Raw genomic sequence first — 21244 nt, 5'->3', positions numbered from 1 at the left:
CCTTCATAGTGTATGCGTTTTCTCATGTTAATAACCAGGCGTTAGTACACTCTGCTATATGTTAGCGTACATACCTGGGTTTTAGGCTAAAATAACTCCCAAATGTGACATCTTTCATTGAGGTTATTTCATGGCACGATGTCTGTAACGTCAAAACAAAATAAAGATATAACCTGAGCACTGAATGCATATTTGGGGTCATGGAATACTAATTTGCGGACACAATACATTAATACCTAAGTCATTGTCATTATGAATACATATTGATGGGAAACATCAATTACATTTGGTAAACTAAATAATATTCATCAAAAGGTAAATAACATGTTTTATAAATCAGATTCTTCAAAGTGTGAGCACTTTTGCCAGATAACAGCTTTGCACATCTTGGTATTTTCTTAGTCGACTCATTTTTATGATGCTGTGCATAGTCAAACATTAACAGTTTGAAGTTCTTGACTTCTTAATGTGTTTGAGACCATTTGAATTTGAAGGTGTTTCAAACTATTGACAGCAACTGTATAAGTTAGGTTTTCATATCTTCAATTTTTCATATCTTCAAATTTATTGAAAGTGACATAAAGTGACACAGGTATTTAAATTGGACCATACGATTTTGTGTAATTATTTTTATTGTATGATTATTTGAATTATTGTCTTTAATGTATGTTATTGTGAAACAGCAAAAATGGAATTTCTTACAACCAACCCCACACACCCCCAAAAAATCTACAAAGTGGCTTACATTCCTAGGTTATTGTCTTTTAAAATACTTGTAGTTTAACCAAAGTATGTCTTTAAGGTACTTTCTACCAGACTGTTGAGTACTTTGTCATTATCATTGTTTTTTTTTTGAGCGGCGCCTTTAACAACTGAACGGATGGTCTCGCGGGCGAGATCTCGCGAGACTCGCTTGGCGCCGCGACCTCATGTGAAACACCATCCGCACGAGCCACAGCACACACTAGTCCTCCGACCGACGTTATTTTGCCTCTGCGGCGGAAAAAGCGCGATGGAGACTCGGATTGTGTCCGTCTGAACCACCGCGCCCCTTTTTCGGAAAACGACATTACCCCCGCTTTACATCCAACCGCGTGTTTTAGTCGAGACGTATTTAAACAGGGGCGGTGCGACGATGTGGATCCAGGTCCGCACGATAGACGGGAAGGAGACCCGAACCGTGGACGATCTCTCCAGGCTGACCAAAATTGAGACCCTCCGTGTGAAAATACGGGATATCTTCAACGTGAGCCCGCAGCAACAGCGCCTCTTCTACCGGGGCAAGCAGGTAGGTTGCCCCCCGGTCGTCACGCAACACTCGTCTTTTAACCCTCCAAAAAATATTCATGCTGCTTAAAACTAGTGACACTCCGTGGCTTCCTGTTTTGATAGGAATTCGCCAATAGCTGTTGCGCAAGAACACCCCCCCCCTCCTCGTTTTGTAGAGTGGTCCTTTCGGTCACATCAAGTTGTTTTGGGGAGTCCACGCGCGTACACAATACGCGCCGTGGACATGTTTGTTTACATTGACGCGGTAGACGAGAAAGAGAGGAAGGAGAGCACCCACCCACTTCATCAATGCTCTTTGCACATGTTAGCATCCACTCAGGTCTTGCATGATTAAAACAGAGATGGTAAAACTATTCACCCTCTGTACCTAAGTACAAGAACAGATACTTGAGTAAAATAAAACGAAGTACTGAGTCAACTTCTTTAGTTAAAGTAAGAAAGGTGGGATTCTGAATTTTACTTGTTGTAAGTACAAACGTTCAAATGAAATCCTTAGGGATGTGCGAGTACTGATCCAAATATCTGTATCGGCCCAATGTTGGCCTTATTGTAAGGTTAAGGTAGTCATGGAAGCTGCCGATACTAGCCACCGATACTTGAGGCAAACGAAATCTGACAGTGTAAATCCTCTGCAGTATTTGGAGCTATTCTGCTACAGCATAACATATTGGCGAATCAGAAAAAACTGTCTTTTTTTCTCTTTTTTTTGTCATTATTAAATTAAATTTTATGCTTCAAAAGTACTAGAGGTATCGGTAGTATGTATTGGTGCATACTCAGAGTAAATATTCGCAGAAAAAAAGATGATATAGAACATCCTCCAAATTTGGAATCAATTACAATTACAGTGAATATTAAAAGTCTACAACCATGTTCTATTGGCAGTTTTTTGTGATGAGACATGAGACAACAATATGGGTGATCTATAACCTGTGCAGTTGAACAGAAAGAAGAAAAAAAAGAAAAGAAAAAAAAACACTGCTTATTTTTCCAAGATAAAGTCCTAAGATTATCATTAAATCAGAGTTTAACAGTGGAGGAGACTTTTATATTTATAGTGAGTGTAATTGGTTTATTATGTTGTTTTTATTGGCACACAGTTTTTTTTTTCAGTTTTTTTTAATATGACATAATTTATTGCAAATTCTTTGGTGGGCCACCAAGCCACAGCTCACAAATCCCAATTTGAGGAGTTTAGTCTTGGGAATCCATATTTTGAGTCAACTCTCAAGGTGTGGTCTCACCTGTGTTTTAAAACATGTATATGTCACACACCGAGTAATCCATCCAACAGTACTATAGTTACTTGAAATACTTGTGCTAAATATTAGGCAGAAAGTAGTACGTTGTGTTTACAAACAATCACGAAAGCACATTTTGAAGCCTCCCTTCAAAACTTCTGTTTTGACTTAAGACAATGGGGAGGAAAATTGTTGTTGACTACGACAGCGCACAACTGCTGTTTGATGACAATCATTGAGATCTTTGACGATTTTACCAGCACATTGTCAAGTGTCAGAAAATCTGCACACAACCTTCATGTACACTCATTGGCCACATTACCTCTCAATCGGATTTTATTTAGCGTCACATTGCTAAATTGGGTAATATAACGTATTTCCGTTTAGTGCATAGTGGCTGGGGACGTTTATCTATTTAATTGCACAAAACCAAGTCTATTAGTAAGGTATTGATTAGAGGGGGAAGCATTTTATTTTGTACTATTTCTTCTCCCACAAATACTATTGTATTCTGTAAGGGTACTTAAAGACCCAATAAAGTAAAATAAGAGATTTGTCGTCTTATTGCAGAGAGATCCCATTAAAGTGTTTCTCATCATTTCATAATTTTTTTTTTGGGGACATGGCTAAAATGGCGGCCAGTAATGCAGTTTCACGTCGGGTATGAGTCCGCCCTTCCCCCACTAATGCGAACGCCTTTGTTTGCGTCAGCGCAAAAGGAAGTTACTTAGTTCTTATTTGTCTGTATTATTGTTGTATTGCACTGGAGAGGGGAGCCCTCTAATCTCGTTGCACACTTGAGTACAATGACAATAAAGGGATTTCTAATTCTAATTCTAATTCTATTACTTGGCCCAAGCCTGTTAGTTGGAAAGCTAGCTGGTGGTGATGCTCGATAGCGTCCTGCGTTTGAAAATGGCTTGATTTGCCGCGACTTTTGAAGCCTCATTGTACACACTTGGAGATTTTAGAGGCACGATGGTTGAGCAATTAATTGACAAGTAATCAAATATCAAATGAATAATTATTTTTGGTAAAAAGAGAAAATGTCAATTTCGGCTGCGTCGTTTATTTTTCCAAATGCATGACTTTATGGTCATTATTTGTGTCACAGTGTCCGCAAATATTCCGTGTTTCTTGAGTGTATTCGACGCATTGAACAAATCGCCAGAGATATGATTTGCCCGACGGCACCTCGTGTTTCTTTTGGCATTTTAGCGTGATGTTTTATGACCTTGTCGACGCAGGAAGTCTCTTACGGTCTGTGGACCGTCATCGTTTACATCCGAGTCCGACTTCCGCAGTGTGAAGAATGCCTTTCATGAATGTAACTGACCAACGTACGACTTCCTGTTGTGGAATTCCGGCACAATCAAGGAAATGGCGACTGTGGCCGAAGGGTGATTCTCCTCTCCGTGCATCTCGGTGCCGTTTGTTGGCTGCAACAAAGATAGGCTCGGAATATTAATGAAGCGAACACGATGATGAGGAAATGATTTGGAGTATTCCAGTTTGGCGCCCTGGCCTCGTGGCAACCTCGAAGGCCTCAGCTCGCCGGGTCATGGTGTTTGTTAAAAACAGTGAATCCTTGCCAATTAGTGAGTTGCCTTTGGTGAGCTTCACTAAACACATATTTGCTTGAAGCGTCACATGTTTTTGTGGTGTCTCTGCAGTGTCCCAAGATGCCACGGGAGTGACTAGTCAAATGTTTTTTCCAATGGATTATTCTGGTGATATGTGTATGATCAGCGGTGCATTTTTATTGGTTTCAGGTCTTCGTCCCTAACCTCGGCGAATAGTGAGGCTTCCATATTTGTTGTGACAGTGACAGCCTGAAAACCGCCGAAATTTGATGTTGAAAGACATGCGGTTGGCTCCCAGTTTAATTATTAGCTGGGTTATGTCACAAAGCAGCGGCGGGTTGTGGGTGGGGTGGGGGGTGTTTGTTGGCCCTGCTGGCAACGGCGAGGCCCGCGCTACTGCAAAATCCCGCGCTTCCTCCTCCGACTAGCTGGAAAATGAGCAGGGAGGGTTGATTCGGGGATTTCCGAGCGTTAAGTAATGCATGGAATGAGCCAAGGACACCCAGTCCAACGCGAGCTGGTGCCCTCCTGCGCACGGGAAAAGCTCTGTCTTAATTCCTTTTCAAAATGGCGTCTTGTTTACCCCCACTACACACGCACACGCACACGCATACACACACTCTCACACTCCAGCTCACTGCAGGCAGCGCAAGGGTCTCGACGCCATCGCAACTCCTTCCCTCGCTGTTTGCCGCCATGCTACTTGTGTTTCACTTTGCGGCGTCTCGTGCGGCCGTTTTTCACGACACGTACGCGCACACACCTTCTGTTGTCCACACGGCCTTGCTACCTCACGCCCACGCGCGCTTCCACTCGGCCTTTCAGTTTAGACAGTTTAAAAAAAAAAAAAGGGCAGAAGGAAAGGTTGGCTTGTTTATTAAACGGTTCAACATGTTTCATGCGTTGCCAGTTCGGGCCGTCTTCCACCGTGAGCTGTTGCCGATTGTCGGCTCGTAGGAAAAGCTTAACACATAAAACGCGCGCATACGCACACACGCGCGCACACTGTTGCCGTGACCTAGTTAAAGCTTCGCTTTTGATTATTGCACATGCACGGACGTTTCGATGACTTCATTCTGGGCAGTGTGATGCAGCCACGCGTGTTTGTACTCGTTGGTTTCGCGGACGGTCACCAGACAAAGACAGGCCCTGCATCAGGAATCTTTGCACACGGTTCCCCGTCACCGACTTCAATGCAACCTCTCAAGTCGAAACGCCGGTTGACTTGCAGGTATAATGGAACGTGTAGAAATGTCTTCCGGCTTCCTAAAACCTTTAGTAAGGGTCTCAAGGACCGCCTAATTTCCAATATTTGGCAAAGTAAAATTCTGATAACCGATGAATCGTTTGGCGAATTAAAAATATATACTGAATGAAATGACTTTATTTGGGTCCAGTAATGCCTGGCATGTTAGCTTATTTTTTACAATGAGTCCAAGTTAAAACCTTTAAGAGTTGAAAAAAATGAAAATTGTACAGAAAAAGTTGCCCGTATCGTTGAGGAATGTTTTGATGTCATTATTCAGGCCAGTCTGTTTATTGTCATGTCTATGAATGTTGCCTCGTGTATAATGAGCTGTTCAACCAGTCCGGGCCCTTTAGCTTGAATTTAGCGGATGGCAGCCGGCGCCATTGTTTTTGGAAATGTGACCTATTTTGCTGAGCTCTTAGCCAAGACGGGCTGCAAGTGGAGGGCGAAGGCCAAAATCGGTTCAAATAGCCGCCAACGCTGTGGGGGGAGGCTCTGGTTTCACACCACGAAACGCTGTTGGAGAACAACACTCCAGTCGCTCTCCTCACTCACTCAAATTTTAACGTAAGATTAACTAATGTGGCCTTGAATCACAAATTTAAATTGATCCTAAATCTAAACACTCGTATTTGAAATCATCTTTCCCTTGAACGGAAATGCCATTCATCCATTCCTGGCCTTGATAAAACAGACAAAAAACAATTTGTAGCGCGTTTTTAAATAATAAAAATAACACTTTACTGTATTGCACTTTCTAGAAGCAAACACTAATAAGAGAATTAATAGGATGTGAAGAATTCATTGAGCGGTTCTCTCTGGTGCGTCCACGTCTCCATAAAAACAAGACGGTCAAATCTGTCTACATGTCCTGGTGCACCATTTGTGTTCAAATTTGTTGTTTGGAGAGTTATAAGGTCGCAACATTGATGCTAATTTTATTAGCCTTTCAACGCCATTTTACGTCAAGCTCTTGTCTGAACAAGTTGTTCAGTTGTGCTCGTAACTACAATTTCTACTCGCAACTGAAGACAAAAAATTATCTGAGTGAGTCCCTCTGTCGATGTGACACTTGGTACTTGGTTGTTTAATTTCCCACTTGCTGGATGGGCAAAGACTCCAACTGTTTGCCAACAAGCATTTAAAAAGTCCATTTTCCACTTTGTGTTGTTGTTTTTTGAATGCTGAGCAGCATGTGGGCGCCGTAATGCGGCCAAATCCGTTTTTTTAAGTCCCTATTTACAGACAGGATCAGATAAAAAAAAATGTCACACAAGTTCAAATTCGACAAGATTCGCCTCGGCCTTGTCACCCACATCAGAAAGAGCTTTTTTTTTTTCTTTAGTTTTTTCTGACGTTAGCCACCGGCCTTTTTGCTTGTCTCTGTTTGAGCTTCTCTCTTTGGTAGCTGCTACAATGAGGAACGCGGCGTTTGAAAAGCTGCCAGTAGAAATAACTGAAGAGAAATTAGCCCTGTGGAGGGCTTGTTTCAGTCCACTACGCACGCAAACACACACACGCACACACGCGCGCTTGCCCAGCTGAGGAAGTGCTGTGGTTTGTTGCAAGCCTTTTCCTCAAGTCAAGTCTCTCCAGTCTGTCCAAAGCTTCGTTAGGATCCGACATCCTCAAGTGGAACCTTGCGTGGCATTTCACTGAGTCATAAAATGTGAATACCAGAGGCAACGTGTGTTTATATTCTCCTGCATTATTTATGACCCGGGATAGAATGGACCCATGCCCGGATCGCGGTCATGCTATCGGTTCGACACACGGCAAGAAATCTGGACGGATTCACACTAAATGTCCCATTTCTGTGCCACGGTTCTTTTTCTGTTGCCGATTGTTGAGCGGCTTGTGATTGGAAACTGGGCTGTCACAGCAAGGGTGGCGATTGTGCTGGTGGTAATGAAGTCGCCGGAGGAAGGAAAAAAAAAAAAGAGACAGCGAGAGCCGGCTAGATGTGATTCGGTTTTAATGCGGCACATGCAATTCCGCTGCGTTTTTTTTTTTTTCAACTGAAAACCTCGCCCATGTTTCCAATGCGGTCAACCGGTGAAGGTTAAACAGACGAAGGTTGGGTCAGGTGGCTGGTGATAGTCATTGTGCCGCCGCCTCTCTCACCAGACGATTAAAACTAGCGAAGGATGGGGGCGATGCACCCCCCCCCCCCATCCTTCGACTCACTACGTCTTCAAATCTCTTCCTGGAGGGACGGTGGCGGCCATGCTCGACTCGCCAGCACACAATGAACCTTGAGATGAATGTCTGGCGCCGGTAATCACACCGTCACACGGGCTCTCGATGCCTTACATACCCTTGTAAACGGTCAAAATAACGAACCACACTCTGCAAAGTCTGCAAAAAGGGGCGCCCGATGGTACTTTTGATTATTTACACATTCAGGCTCACATGGATGGGGGTGATGGCGCTTGCAAAGCGGGCCTGCTCCCGTTTGGTCGTCATGGCAACCCAAGATTTTTGGTCAAAATGCAGCACGGGATACGCCGTTCTGCATCTCTCTCGACTTTGATTTTGTAAACACACAAATGTTTCCAATTAGTATCGCCGGGACCGCTGGATCATTTTAGAACTCATTCGGCAACATCCCTAAATGCCACCGGGGTGCTTATTGAAGCGTTCTAACGTCCTCTGGAAGCTCCAGAGAGCGGCGATCGAATGCAGCCGCGTAGCTTCTTTGTCCTTGAAGGGCTGCTTGCCGTGTTCGTGTGACGACGGTGGCTTGTTGTCCGTTAACGTTTTCACGGCGTCACAGCCAAAGCAAAACCTCGCAATTTGTCCAAACCACGATTAATTAACAACGCCCACCAAAAAAGATTTGTTATTGCCTCTATTAATAGTTTATCCTGAAAATATACTACAAACAATGCTTCCAAAATAATTGAATATCATTTCAAACTGCTATTAAAGCATTACCATGCAAATAAATGACTTGCAAATGATGGACTTTTGAAAAATGCAGCCTCAACATTGCTCCTTCTCGACATGCGAAGATCTTGGTGTATCAGTCGAGGTACAGTCCCCTCCAAAAGAATCGAAATTGCTTTGTTTCTGCTGAGTTTCAGATGAAAAGATGAAACAAACGTTCAGACGTCCGTTTTATTTTGTGATAAACAATAAATATCACACAAACTGTCCAGTATTTAGCTACCCAAAAATCGATATATTTTTTGTCTCACTACAGAAAACCATCAACTGTTTTTTTTTTGCACAAGGTTAGGTCACCACAACATAAAAATCAGCAAATTGCAAATAAATATGCAGGAGCCCTCTTTTGTTGAATTCCTTATTAGTAAATCACAAATGTATAACTTGATAGCACTTTGGGAAATGTTGCTGTTGTCTCTCAGTCACCCCTTTTTGTGTTTTTCACCAGATGGAAGATGGCCAGACGCTCTTTGACTACAACGTGGGTCTCAATGACATCGTCCAGCTGTTGATTCGCTCCCAAACAGACCCTCCGGACAGCCCCGTGGCGAAGGACCACCCCAGCGTGGCGTGCACCTCCGCCCCTGCCCCGGCCTCCGCTGTCCCTCGGGCCCAAAGCCCTGACTGCGTCGCTCCCGTCTCCCCCGCTGCTATGGAAACTTCCACCAACAAAGACAATGACTGCACCAACACGGCTGAGACTGTCAATGACACCAGGCCGGACGCCATTGCCCTCAATAACTCTGCCAGCACCAAAAATGGATTCAAGCCCTCGAGTCCGACATGCGACACCCAACCACCCACATCCAGCAAGAACACACTGGTGGACCCGGGAATTGGGAAATACAAAGTAAGTCAAAGAGTGGCCACTTTTTTAATTTTTATTTTTTGCATGAATCGTGCAGTGTAAACGTTGTTTAAAAAAAAAAAAAATGGGCTCTTTAATTTAGCTGGTAGATTTTTTTTGGCCATAAATTGTCTTTTTTTTTTTTTGGTTATTTTTTTAAAATCTGTAGATTTATATTTTTGGAGCAAAAAAAAAATGGCAGATGTATTTTTTTTTAATTGTCTCTCTCTGTATAAATATTAAAGCACAAAATTTTATGAAACAGTTAAATGTTCTGCCTATAATTCATATTGTTAGACCTTAGAGTAATTTTATGAATTGGGCAAAATGTGTTCTTATGACCCCTTTTTCCTCTTCAGATTAACGAGCTGGTAGACTGCAGGGACGTGACCGTGGGCGCCTGGTTTGAGGCCTGCGTGGAGAATGTGACCCGCGCCCCCAAAGGACCCGTCAAGAACAAGGTGGGGCGGCCCCCTAAAAGGACTAACGGAAAGCTGGAGGGCGAGCAGGGGCAGCAGCCCCTCGGCCCGGGCCAAAGCACAGACACTGTCAGGAATAATGTCAACACGTTAAACTCCGAGAGCAACGGAGCCTCAACGTCGCAGAATGACGCCACTGAAGAGGACGTTGTCTATCACATTAAATATGAGGAGTAAGTGCTATCTCGTCATGCTGGGAATTACGGGGGTTAATTGAAGACAAGTTGTCCCGGGTACGCCAAACTTGCTTTGGCAAGTCAGCTAAGGTTGATTTTAGACACAAAATTGTCCTTATATTCTGCGTAAATGTTTGTTTGTTCATATGTGCTTCATGATTGGCTGGTGACCAGACGAGGATGTATCACGTTTCTCTCACCAAAAGTCATCGTAGGTTCATTGAAGACTTTAAATTCTCTTGGCAAAATACAAAATGCATTTAGCGTGATTGAACAGAACGATGTTGTAAATTATTTGAAGGAGGTGTTAGTTTTTCTATTCGCGAGAAACGAGAATGTGAGCTACTGGATTGGGAGTGTTGAAGCTGTACCTGCTGGTGTGATAATGAGCTTGTGTTCCTCGGCTGTGGCATACATTATGTCACGCAAGTCGTTGCGGCGCAGCGAGAAATCGGGTTCCGTCCGATTACTGGAACGCAAGCGCGCGGCGATAAAAATGCATGCGTGCTGCAGCAACGGCGGCCCACAAATTGGACTCGTATCGGGCGCGTACCTCTTCCTTTTTTTCCTGTCAAATTAATTCCGCAAGCTGGCGTTTCCATGGTTACCCCCGCGTTCTCGGGAGCATTACTTTTTTTTCCCCGCTCTCCTCCGGCTTTTGTCTGTAATTGCTGCAAACGCGTTGTCGTTAAGACATGGCTGCCTTGGCACGGTTGACGCTTTGCGTATTTTTGTGTGCGCCAGCGCAACTGAATCGAGTCTTTGCAATTTGCACTTTTGGTTCTCGTCGCAATTTCAATCGGTGTATCGTGCGCTCTTTACATTTTCAATCGGCAATCAAAAATCCCCAAATTTGAAAAGTGACTCATCTTGTATCATTTGTTTTTTTCATTTTCAATTGATTTGATTTTCAAGATTTTCATTAAACTAAAAAAAAAAATCAAAATATGAGAATCATATCAAAAATACAAAATTGAAACTATAATTTATTTATTTTTTATATTTATATTTAAATCATTTTTTTTGTGTGTTTTCATTTGCAACAAAAGAACTACGGCATTACTGCAGGGACAAGTCAAAGTTCCCGTTTTTTTTCCCCAATGTCTTTTGCTCGATCTGATTGATTGAGAGTCTGACGAGGGCTGAGGCCGAGGACAACAAAGGTCCCGGGTTAGCATGAAACCACAGCAGTGTGTCATCAAAGCCCGCTGCAAAGCGAACAGCGACCCATTTCCTGTGCTTACAGGACCTTCCGTATCCTAAGCTTTCCGTTGGCCTACCATTAAAATCATCTGCTTTTTCTCTGCGTTTTTTTTGTCATCATCGTCTCGAGAGCAGGAGGGTGGGCCAGGTTTTTTTTTTTTTTTTTTTTTTTTTTCCCTCCTTGCCTTCCCACACACACACACACACATTCTCCCCGTAAACACCTGCTTGGACACATGGGCTTGAAAATAGAAAAGCAGCTGCACAAGACGAGCCGCCATGTTTTTTTGTTTTTTTCGCAGGAGGGCATTTCTACGGAATGTAATTTATCTAGCCAAGCATTGATACGCAGGGAGAACTCAAAACGGTGTGCTTTTGTTCTACTGGAGATACACGCCAAACGTTAAAAGTGCACAACATTTTCATTGTACCCAATAAATGGCCTGTTACGCGTCCAACATTTTGTTTGCTAGAACTCATTTGTCAACTGGAATCTTAACAGTTTAACAGATTGTCTGTGAAATTCAAGCTTCTACATAACTGTAATTAAAAAAAAAAAAAAAAAAAACGCTAATTGAACAGGCGCCAGTTGATGGCAACGTTGCAACACAGCTTCTCAGTCCAAAAAAAGGATTAGGGCGTGAAATTTGGCCTGTCACTCTGATTTCGAGGGAGCAAAAAATGTAGGCACTTGACACTCCAACAGTTTATGTACTGGATGTATGTTTGCTATAAACAGTCTATTTCTCGTCGAAGAAAATGTGTGTCACGGTGGTGAGAACCGATGATGTCGGGTAGTTCATGGAGTGAATGGCGAACACCACGTAAAAAAAAAAAAAAATGAAAAAGGTTCCCGTTCGGCCGATGCGGTGAGTCAGAGTCGCGCGTGGTGTTTTTTTTTTTTAGTTGAGCATCCTCTAACTTTATTACAATTAGGGTGCATGCTGCATACCTTGCCCTGGAAACAAATGAGACCTAACTCAATTTAAAAAACAAAAATCTTTTTGTTGGGAAAATTGTACGGACAGTATTTTAGGGGTCTGGAGCATGACCCCTCGGATATAAGAAATCGCTCCTGACGCCGATTTAACATAGTCGTGGGTGGACGTGTCGATAATAACGAGACATGAAAAAGTCTGAGGGACACATCTGTTGGTTTGAAGCAACACTGACCCGGCCTCTCGTCTTCCACCAGCTACCCCGAGAACGGTCTGGTGGAGATGCGAGCGCTGGATGTGAGGCCACGCGCCCGGACCTTGCTGCGCTGGGACCAGCTCATGGTGGGCATGCACGTGTTTGTCAACTACAACATGGAGACGCCGGAGGAGAGGGGCTTCTGGTTCGACGCGGAAATTCAGACTCTCAATCAGGCCTCTCGCACCAACAAGGAGCTCCGCGTCAAGATTCTCCTGGGGTGAGGGACGCCCTCCTTCGCTCCCCACACTCGATTTAATCATCTCATCGTTTGTGTGTCCTTCCCACGTCCAGGGGTCCCGGCGATGTGATCGGCGATTGCAAAGTTCACTTCTTGGACGAAATCTACCAGGTGGAGAAACCCGGAGCTCCGGCGCTGTCAGCTGCAGATGGACAATTCAAAAGTAGGCAGCGTAAAGCCACACTGACCTCCGGAAATTAACCATAGCAATGTGAACTGATCAAATGGTACGAAATTAGCCATGGGCAGATGGCGAAGCGTCCTTGATGGTCACAAATAAATCAGGTCGCTCATAAATGGCCACACCAAAATGACTCAAGGATACATGCCACAAGTTCAACAGGAAGTCAGGCATTTTGGTTTGAAGTCGCCATTTTGGAAATTTGCCTAAAAGAGTTACAAGATACTGATCATTTCCGGTATAAACATTTAAAAAAAACAAAAAAAGAAACTGGCAGAGGCCGTTCACCATTGTTTGCAGCTTGAATTTTCTCGTAAGTAGCGGCAGTCCGAAATAAGATGAGGGCGCCTCTAAATTATAAATGCAGGAAATACCCCCGTTGAAACGTCGACTATGTTTTGTCGTCGGCTTTAGGGAAGAGCGGGCCGGAGTGCAAACATTGCAAGGCCGACCCGGACGCCGAGTGCCGCTTCTGCTCATGCTGCGTGTGCGGCGGCAAGCAGGATGCTCACATGCAGCTGCTCTGCGACGAATGCAACATGGCCTTCCACATCTACTGCCTCAACCCGCCGCTGGCCACTATCCCGGACGATGAGGACTGGTGAGATGCGACCGCCCATGTTTTGTCATCTCCGGGTTTGGAATATGTCCTTGATGGACGTGTGAAAAAAAAAAAAAAAAAAAAGGCTCATGCTGTGATCTTTTCCCACGTGTCTTGACTGCCAAACCAGCGTTTGGGTGTGCTGCTGCAAAGGCAGGAAGACCCCTCCCTCCATATTTCTATTTTTAGCGCTCCCTGTTTTGTAGCCGCGCCAAGCTGACATGGGCGCGTAACCTCTTCCCTTGTGTTGCCGCCAGGTACTGTCCCACCTGTAAAAATGACACCAGCGAAGTGGTCAAGGCCGGGGAGAAGCTCAAAGCCAGCAAAAAGAGGGCCAAAATGCCATCGGCCACCACGGAGAGTCAACGGGACTGGGGCAAGGTGAGCGGGTCGTGGAAATGCGGCAAATTAAAACTGGACAAATCTCGTGGTAGGCCGCTTTCAACCAAACTGGCTCACGTTCTGTTCGTTTTCAAGCGTGAGTCCTTGAGGCGTTTTGTGGTAGACATCTCCAGAAAAACTGCTATCAAGGGTTGAATTGTTTTAAACATTCCCGCCCAAATTCAATTTCATCATTTTTCTCCCTTCCAAATGGGTGCTGCAATGCATTTATGATATCATTTTATTTTATTTATGTCCGCGTGCTGACTTTATATTTGTAATATCAAGCGCGGGCAAAGAGTGGCTCGCTGGACTCTTTTTATTTTCCGCCATTTTCTGACCTTCTACGGTAACGGGAACAATGCCGCTGAGCGTGACCGAGACACTTTCCTGGACATGTCATGGGAAAAATACCTCGTTTCTTTCTTCTGTGGAACATTCCCTTTCTGTGGGCTAATTTAAAACAGCTCGGCTTATGTGTGCTATGTTGGCGCATTTAACAGCCATGACTCCGGAGCAAACATTGTCCCAAATTCGAGCTTCTTTTAGAATTAAAAAAAAAAAAAAGCACTACACACTTTTGTATGCTTTTTATCGAAAATGGATAAGAGTCTTAATCAAGAAGGGTGACCCAAAACTTTTGGCCATGTTATGTTTTTTTTTTTTTTTAATTGTTCTTGTGCGGCTATGATGTTCTGATGTCCTTTCCAGGGCATGGCCTGTGTGGGACGTACGAAGGAGTGCACCATTGTTCCCTCCAACCACTACGGACCCATTCCCGGCGTTCCTGTCGGAACCACATGGAAATTCCGAGTTCAGGTCGGTTGCCATCTTGCTTGGACGACACGTTTAATGTTCCGCCATCGCTCTAATTTTCGTACCCTCAGGTGAGCGAGGCGGGAGTTCACAGGCCGCACGTCGGTGGCATCCACGGTCGCAGTAACGACGGCTCCTACTCGCTGGTGCTGGCGGGGGGCTTTGAGGACGAAGTGGTGGGTCATGTTTCGTTTAATGCTGGATTTCCACTGCTGGTCCAAATGTGCGATACTTGTTTCATAACAATTCTTTTTTTTTTCATTTGGCACCAAATAAATAAAATCTCAAACTAAAAAAATAAGTAATGGACCTGAGCCTGAGATTGACTTTCATGTGTAATATTTTACATATGAATGAATGAATGACTTTGTTTAGGACCGGGGGGACGAGTTCACATACACAGGCAGCGGCGGCCGCGACCTCTCGGGCAACAAACGCATCGGGGAGCACTCATTTGACCAGACCTTGACCCACATGAACAGGTAACATTTTATTTTATTGGTAATTTTCATGACTGCTGAAGAGTGCGTGGGCCTGTGAATGTGGCGCATGCAAGCGGGCACATCACCAAACAAAAATATGGAAAATTTAGAGTCTGCTATGAATCGAAGCTTCCTTAGTCTGATTTTTATTTGGGGCAAATGTTGTTAGCCAACGCTCATCTGGACATCCAACAGATGCCAAAGCAGCTCTGCTTCCAATTTAGTTTTTATGACGGGTTTCATGTTGGACTCCGCCCATTGCTTGAAAGTGGCACTGGATCTTCACAACTCTCTGTTGAATCCGTTTTCCATACTGTCGTTCATATTAACGATTTGGTTTACTTTTAGAGCTTTGGCGCTGAACTGTGACGCCCCACTAAACGACAAAGATGGAGCAGAGTCCCGGAACTGGCGGGCCGGGAAGCCGGTGAGAGTGGTGCGCAGCTCCAAAGGCCGCCGCATCAGCAAATACGCCCCCGAGGAGGGAAACCGCTACGATGGCATCTACAAGGTAACGGAAGTGACGGGCTCGATTGTTTCCAGAGTTCATTTTCACTTTATTTTCAGTCATGGTTGTTATCCCCCATTTCAGACCCGCCCATGCTGGGTGAAAATCCACAAGACAGAGAGAAATCAAAGGATTATTTTTTACATAGTTTTGCCCCCACCACATGTTTCAAATGAGAATTCAAAAATAAAAATAAAATGCGGCAAAAAATCTCTACAACTTCCACTAGCAACCCAGGCTAAACTAACCCTCTCAGACATATGAATGTGTTAGTTTCTGAGTAAAGATGACACACTTACTACTTTCCTATTATTGAGGGCTTTGCTGCCATCCTGTGGTATCTTTGGGCATTTTATGAAGAGCACAAAAAAACTTTTTTTCACCGGTCGTGTGTTAAATGCTGTGACCTTTTGTTGTAGGTGGTGAAATATTGGCCGGAGATCGGCAAGTGCGGCTACTTGGTGTGGCGGTACCTGCTGAGACGGGACGATCAGGAACCAGCACCCTGGACCCCTGAAGGACTGGACAGGATCAAGAAATTGGGTCTTTCGATCCAGGTTAGACAGCGTGAAATACCTGAAAAAAATCCACTTTTTTTTTTGTGCGGTGTTACTTCAGGCCTTTGGCCATCGATGTGTGTGTGTGTGTGTGTGTGTGTGTTCAGTACCCACCTGGCTACCAGGCAGTCATGGCGAACAAGACAAAGAAGGAGGCCGTCGCCCGGCCCGGTCGCGGCGGTCGGGGTAAGCACCACTCCGGGAGGGGGCGGGGGAGGGGCCGGCCGCGGAAGCAGCTCAAGATGGAGGAAGAGGAGGACGAAGAATACGAGCATGTGATGGCCGCCGTGGAGGAGGACGTGGAAGAGAGGCCGCAGAGCAACGGCGATCAGAAAACCAGCAAGGACTCTGGTGGGTTATGTTGCTCATTGACTCATGGAAAATTTTATTTTGAGAAAAATATTCATCAATTCCTGTTTATTGATGACTTTTCATTTACTGAACTGCTGAATGTGGCGGGCAGCTCTGTGCTCATTCATTGAGAAGACGTAACGTGCTGCTGTTTGGGTTGTCATAACTTTCAATCGTGTCTATGAACTTTAGTTGCTTCATCACAAATGTACTCATTAGGCATGAATTACAGGGTTACATTCGTCGTAGTAAAAATCCTGCGGGGAACATGGAAGCATCTATTTGAGGGAGGTGTTTATTTGTCTCTCAAAAAGCCTGTGGGATTGAGGCTTTTGGAGAGCATTATTTGATTCTCGAGCATGGCTCACTTGCGCCATCTGCTGGTGTGACAGGAGAACAGACAGGAACAATTTATTATTTATTTATTTTTCAGGAGTGGATGAAGGAACAGTCACTATTGGAGGAAATGTGGTCGTAATGGATGAATTTCCGTTTGACTAATTTGGGAGCCAGCAAATATTTAAAAGCTGGAAATGTAGTTGTCAGGCTTGAGTTACAGAGGAGGATATTTTTCTATATTGCCAGAGTCATCGCCAGCGTCCGAGCCTCCCTCCAAGCGCATGAAAGTGGAGGAGGCGTTTGTGTTGTCGGAGCAGCAGCAGCAGTTAATCGGAGAGGACACGGCCAATAAGAAGCTGTGGGACGAGGCCCTGGGACACCTCGCAGAGGGACCGGTATGTCCTATATCGCTCACAGCACAAAGTTCAAGCTTGGATGTGATCTGCGCCCCCAAAAATGAAACGTGCGTCTTTTCATGTGCTTTGGAGAACTTCTTGCGTAAGATGGAGCAGATCTTCATGTGCGTGTGCTGCCAGGAGTTGGCCTTCCAGCCCGTCACCACCGTCTGCTCGCACAACGTTTGCAAGGTAATACAATACATTCCCCTCACTTCAAGAATGTCAATGATCACATTGAAACTTAAGCGCACAAAGTCTCTAATAAAGTTCAGCAGTTCTATTTTTTTTTTTTTCAGTTGAGCGGTACAAGTTGTTCTAAAATGAACATGAAAAGTAAACCCGGGAAAAATACTACAGTCTGATCGCAACTTTGTGTATAAGGGGATTCTTTTTCTCTGCGTGCTTAGACGTGCCTCCAGCGCTCGTTCCGGGCCGAGGTGTACACTTGTCCCGCCTGCCGCCACGATCTGGGCAAGGACTACGTCATGACGCAAAACAAGACTCTGCAGGTTCTGCTGGACCAGTTCTTTCCCGGCTACACGAAGGGCCGATGAGAGCCACGTCGCTCCAAACCAGAAGGCACACGCACACACACACACACACACACACACACTTACACGTACATATACTGTCGAAAGCTCCACTTTAAAGATGCATTGCACTTCCCCCAACGGGCACATGTATAGTGCGTCACTCAGCCATTTCATGTATACAATCATCGAGCACACAAAGCACCTCAATAGGTTTCGACCTCATCCGTTTTCTCCATAAACCTCACCAGCCTGAGATTTTCCACCAAGGACTTGAATGCACGCACGCACGCACTCACGAGGCCGCCGCGCACACACACATACACACAGGGCACCCAGACAGACACGCTTCAACGTTCTACAACAGGGGTCACCAACCTTCTTCATGGGCACTCATTAATGCGACCAGTTTGACATCGGAAATAAATGACATTGAATGATGCTATTCGGGCCAGACTGATTCTATCAGCCAAATTGAAAATATTAAATCAATAAAAAGACATTTATTCAAAATAATAGTTAATCAGACGATTAATTGTTTATGGGAATTTTATTCAGCCAAATATGGGAATCGTCGCAAGCAAAAAAAACAAACCAAAACATTGGTTGGGCCCTCGTTATTATTAGCAATTGATGATGTTTATTCATATGAAGAAAGTGTTCATTTCTCATCAATTGCGGAACAGACATTTTATTGCCTTAAATCTGCCAGTGTTCACGTTTTCAAATAATCCCGGCTAGAACATTCCTGGGCAATCAGAATTGTCCCATGACAGCTGAGCGAGCGACTCATGTGATCGGTGAGGATTACCGGATGCCCCCCGTGCACGGCGTTGGTGCCCCCTGCTCTACAACTCCACTACTATAGAACCCGATGGCAGGGAGTACGTTGAAGCACACGTTTAGTCAAGTGGACGCCACTCCTTGAGGAAATTTGAAACGTGTCATATGCCTGCCAACCTGTATTTGTGTGTACCATCCTTGAGCCGCCCGTGTCATTTAATGATGATGAACGTCTTTGATAACGTGATGTGTCTTTAAGGACACACGACAGCATTCCTGAACCAAATAGTATATTCTGTCTCATTGTAAACCTTTTTTGATAATGCGCCTATTTTACAAGTCTTTTTTTTTTTTTTCACTTTTCTTTGATGACGCAACATTTTTTGTATCTTTGATGACGCACCCAATTTGACCTACATGATTTTGACACATCTTTGATTACGCCCCTATCTCATGTGTCTTTAATGATCCCCCGTTTTTTTCTGATCTTTGATGCTGCTGCTTTTTGAGGTCTTTGATAATATGCCACATATACGTACGTGTCTTTTATGACACTTACATGATGTGTCTTTGACTAGGCCCTGGTCGCCATATGCTTGATGATGATAATTGATGTATCTTGTCTGATACAACCAAGTGACATGTTTGGTGTGTTTCGTCTTATACACGCCAGCCCATTTGACGTGTACACGCTCACTCCAGTTCGTGTGTCTTTGATACACAGCATGTGGATTATCTTTGTTTAGAAACCCTATTTGTTGCATCATGACAATGCACCCAATTGGACGCCCCTTTGTGAGCTAACACTCTCTTGTGTTTGATTTTTCGGTACAACCCCACACAAATGAGAACGTGCATACCGTATGTCGTATGTCATATTAGTGTCCCCGAAGAAAATAACAAGCATGTATAGAAAAGAAAATGGATGAGGAAGCACTTGTTCATCGTGTCATGCTAGCTGCTAACAAGCTTGCCTACGCACCTCTTAGTAAACAAATCCACATGTGCGACGCTCTCATTTATGATCTTATAAACATTCCACAGACATGAGCAGGCAGCCACACATAATTGCCACTGAACACACCGCTCCAAAGTGCCCCGCCACAAAAAGTAATGAATGGCTGCAAAACGCAGTTGTTTGCGTTCTCCAATGCAGCCCTGACCTCCTGAAGGACCAAACTAGCCGAAGTATAACCCAAGGCCACGTTTGTTGCTAGGCGACCCAGATGAAGCAGGCACAAAGGTGACAAGTGCAGTGGAGGATTGCGCTGCCTCTGCATGTGATGTTTTTGACGATACAGCTCATTGACTCAGCCCTGTTCGACGTCTTTGCTGGCACACGCCATTTGATGCAAGTGACCCTTGCGCGTTTGTTGCCACGCCTCATTTTGTTGATTCACGTCTTTGATATGCCCTCTGACGTGTCTTGAACGATACGCTCGGCTTTGATGGTGATCTAACGTTACTGTTTTTCTTACAAACGACCACTTTACTTTTGAAAATTTGCGCTCTTTTTCTCATGTCACAATTTTTTCTGTAGTATTAACAAGTTCTCATATAAAAGTTTACATCTATTGTTGTAAAATTGGGATTGTCGTTCAAATGTTATTAAAAAAAAAAGTCTTGCCAGATTACACTTTTCGTAATATATAATTTTCTTCTTGTCGTATTAAAACTTTGTTCTCATTTAAAACAAATGTAATATTATGACTTTGTCATAAAAATAGGTCCTTGTAAAAATTCAGACTTTTTTGTCGCTAGATTACAATGGTCTGACAAAATTACATTTATTTCCCGTCTTTGTCATAAATTTGACTTGATGGACGAAAGACATTTTCGTGTTAGTTTTAAGATTTTATTCTCATAAAACGAAGACGTTCTTGTCGTTCTGGCTTGCATTCCAAAACCTATTGTAATATGACTTCATTGAATTTGGACATTGTCCCTAAAAATGCACTCTTCCAAGTTTCCAGGAGTTCCCCTCCCTGGCATGGTGCATTCAAATGTTGACGGTTGGCAGGATTTCAAATTTCCACCTCGAATTTGGTCACGTGACACGTTTTCCAGCCATGCGATGCGCTTGTCGTGTTTGTGCTGATGTCGTCCTCGCTTCTGCTCAATCATTCAGGTTTTTTGTTGTTATTTCTTCATGACATGCAATTCTAAATGGTCTTGTTAAGGCGAACTGTGATGTGCATTAATGATTTGTTTTGTTTGTGGCTAACTAAATAGCGCTCCTTCCTGCAGTGACTTCCTTCTGTCCGTGACTTTACAGTGCTAAAAACCCTTTTTAGACGTCTTGTGGACGCTTGGCTTCAGTGCTGTCGTTTCTTTCTTACGTTTATTTTTTTAAGAATTGCACTCTACTGAAGAATTAAAAAAAAAAAAAAGTCACGTTTTATTTCTCTAAAAAGCTTCAAATATCTGTCTGACTTTTCTCTTCATAGATTTTGTCGCTTCTCTTCCATTTTAATCATTATTTGCCGAACACATTCGCCAGTTCTGATGAGGAGTTACATTGCTTCATGTTTTATACATGTCATACTTAATATGTACCTATTAAATATTTGGATTCAAGACATTTTTTAATCAGTGTGAATTATTGATACTTTATCTTCACTGCTGAGGCTTTCTGAGGATTAAAGGTTAACTATTTACCGACTAAAATATTTCCACACCATATTAACTAGCTCTTTAATTAAATGCTAAATTTAATCCCTATGTATTCCCATTGTTTAACCAATAATTTACGTAGGTTAAATACATCTGGAGAAGTTAATGAATTGTAATCACCCCTTCCTTGTACTGCTTCTATTTAAATAGTATTCACAATTCACTAAACTAAAAGTGTAGTCACTCATTAAA

General features: G+C 43.8%; 1 protein-coding gene across 1 annotated transcript; it reads left to right on the top strand.

Moving 5' to 3' along the window:
* Positions 1 to 913: 913 nt before the first annotated feature.
* uhrf2 (ubiquitin like with PHD and ring finger domains 2) lies at positions 914 to 20960 on the top strand. The gene is made up of 16 exons (XM_088281625.1): positions 914 to 1288; positions 8761 to 9162; positions 9519 to 9811; positions 12213 to 12431; positions 12506 to 12615; positions 13048 to 13234; positions 13492 to 13615; positions 14327 to 14434; positions 14503 to 14607; positions 14807 to 14913; positions 15262 to 15424; positions 15841 to 15978; positions 16086 to 16329; positions 16915 to 17063; positions 17157 to 17255; positions 17474 to 20960. The coding sequence occupies exons 1-16, from the start codon at positions 1136 to 1138 to the stop codon at positions 17618 to 17620; spliced, it is 2748 nt and encodes a 915-aa protein (XP_088137751.1). The 5' UTR covers positions 914 to 1135; the 3' UTR covers positions 17621 to 20960.
* Positions 20961 to 21244: the final 284 nt, after the last annotated feature.

This window comes from Idiotropiscis lumnitzeri, chromosome 18 (genome assembly GCF_059441095.1).
Source record: "Idiotropiscis lumnitzeri isolate Australia: NSW breed Sydney's pygmy pipehorse chromosome 18, RoL_Ilum_1.0, whole genome shotgun sequence".
NCBI lineage: Eukaryota > Metazoa > Chordata > Actinopteri > Syngnathiformes > Syngnathidae > Idiotropiscis > Idiotropiscis lumnitzeri.
This window is presented reverse-complemented; position numbering and strand designations above follow the sequence as displayed.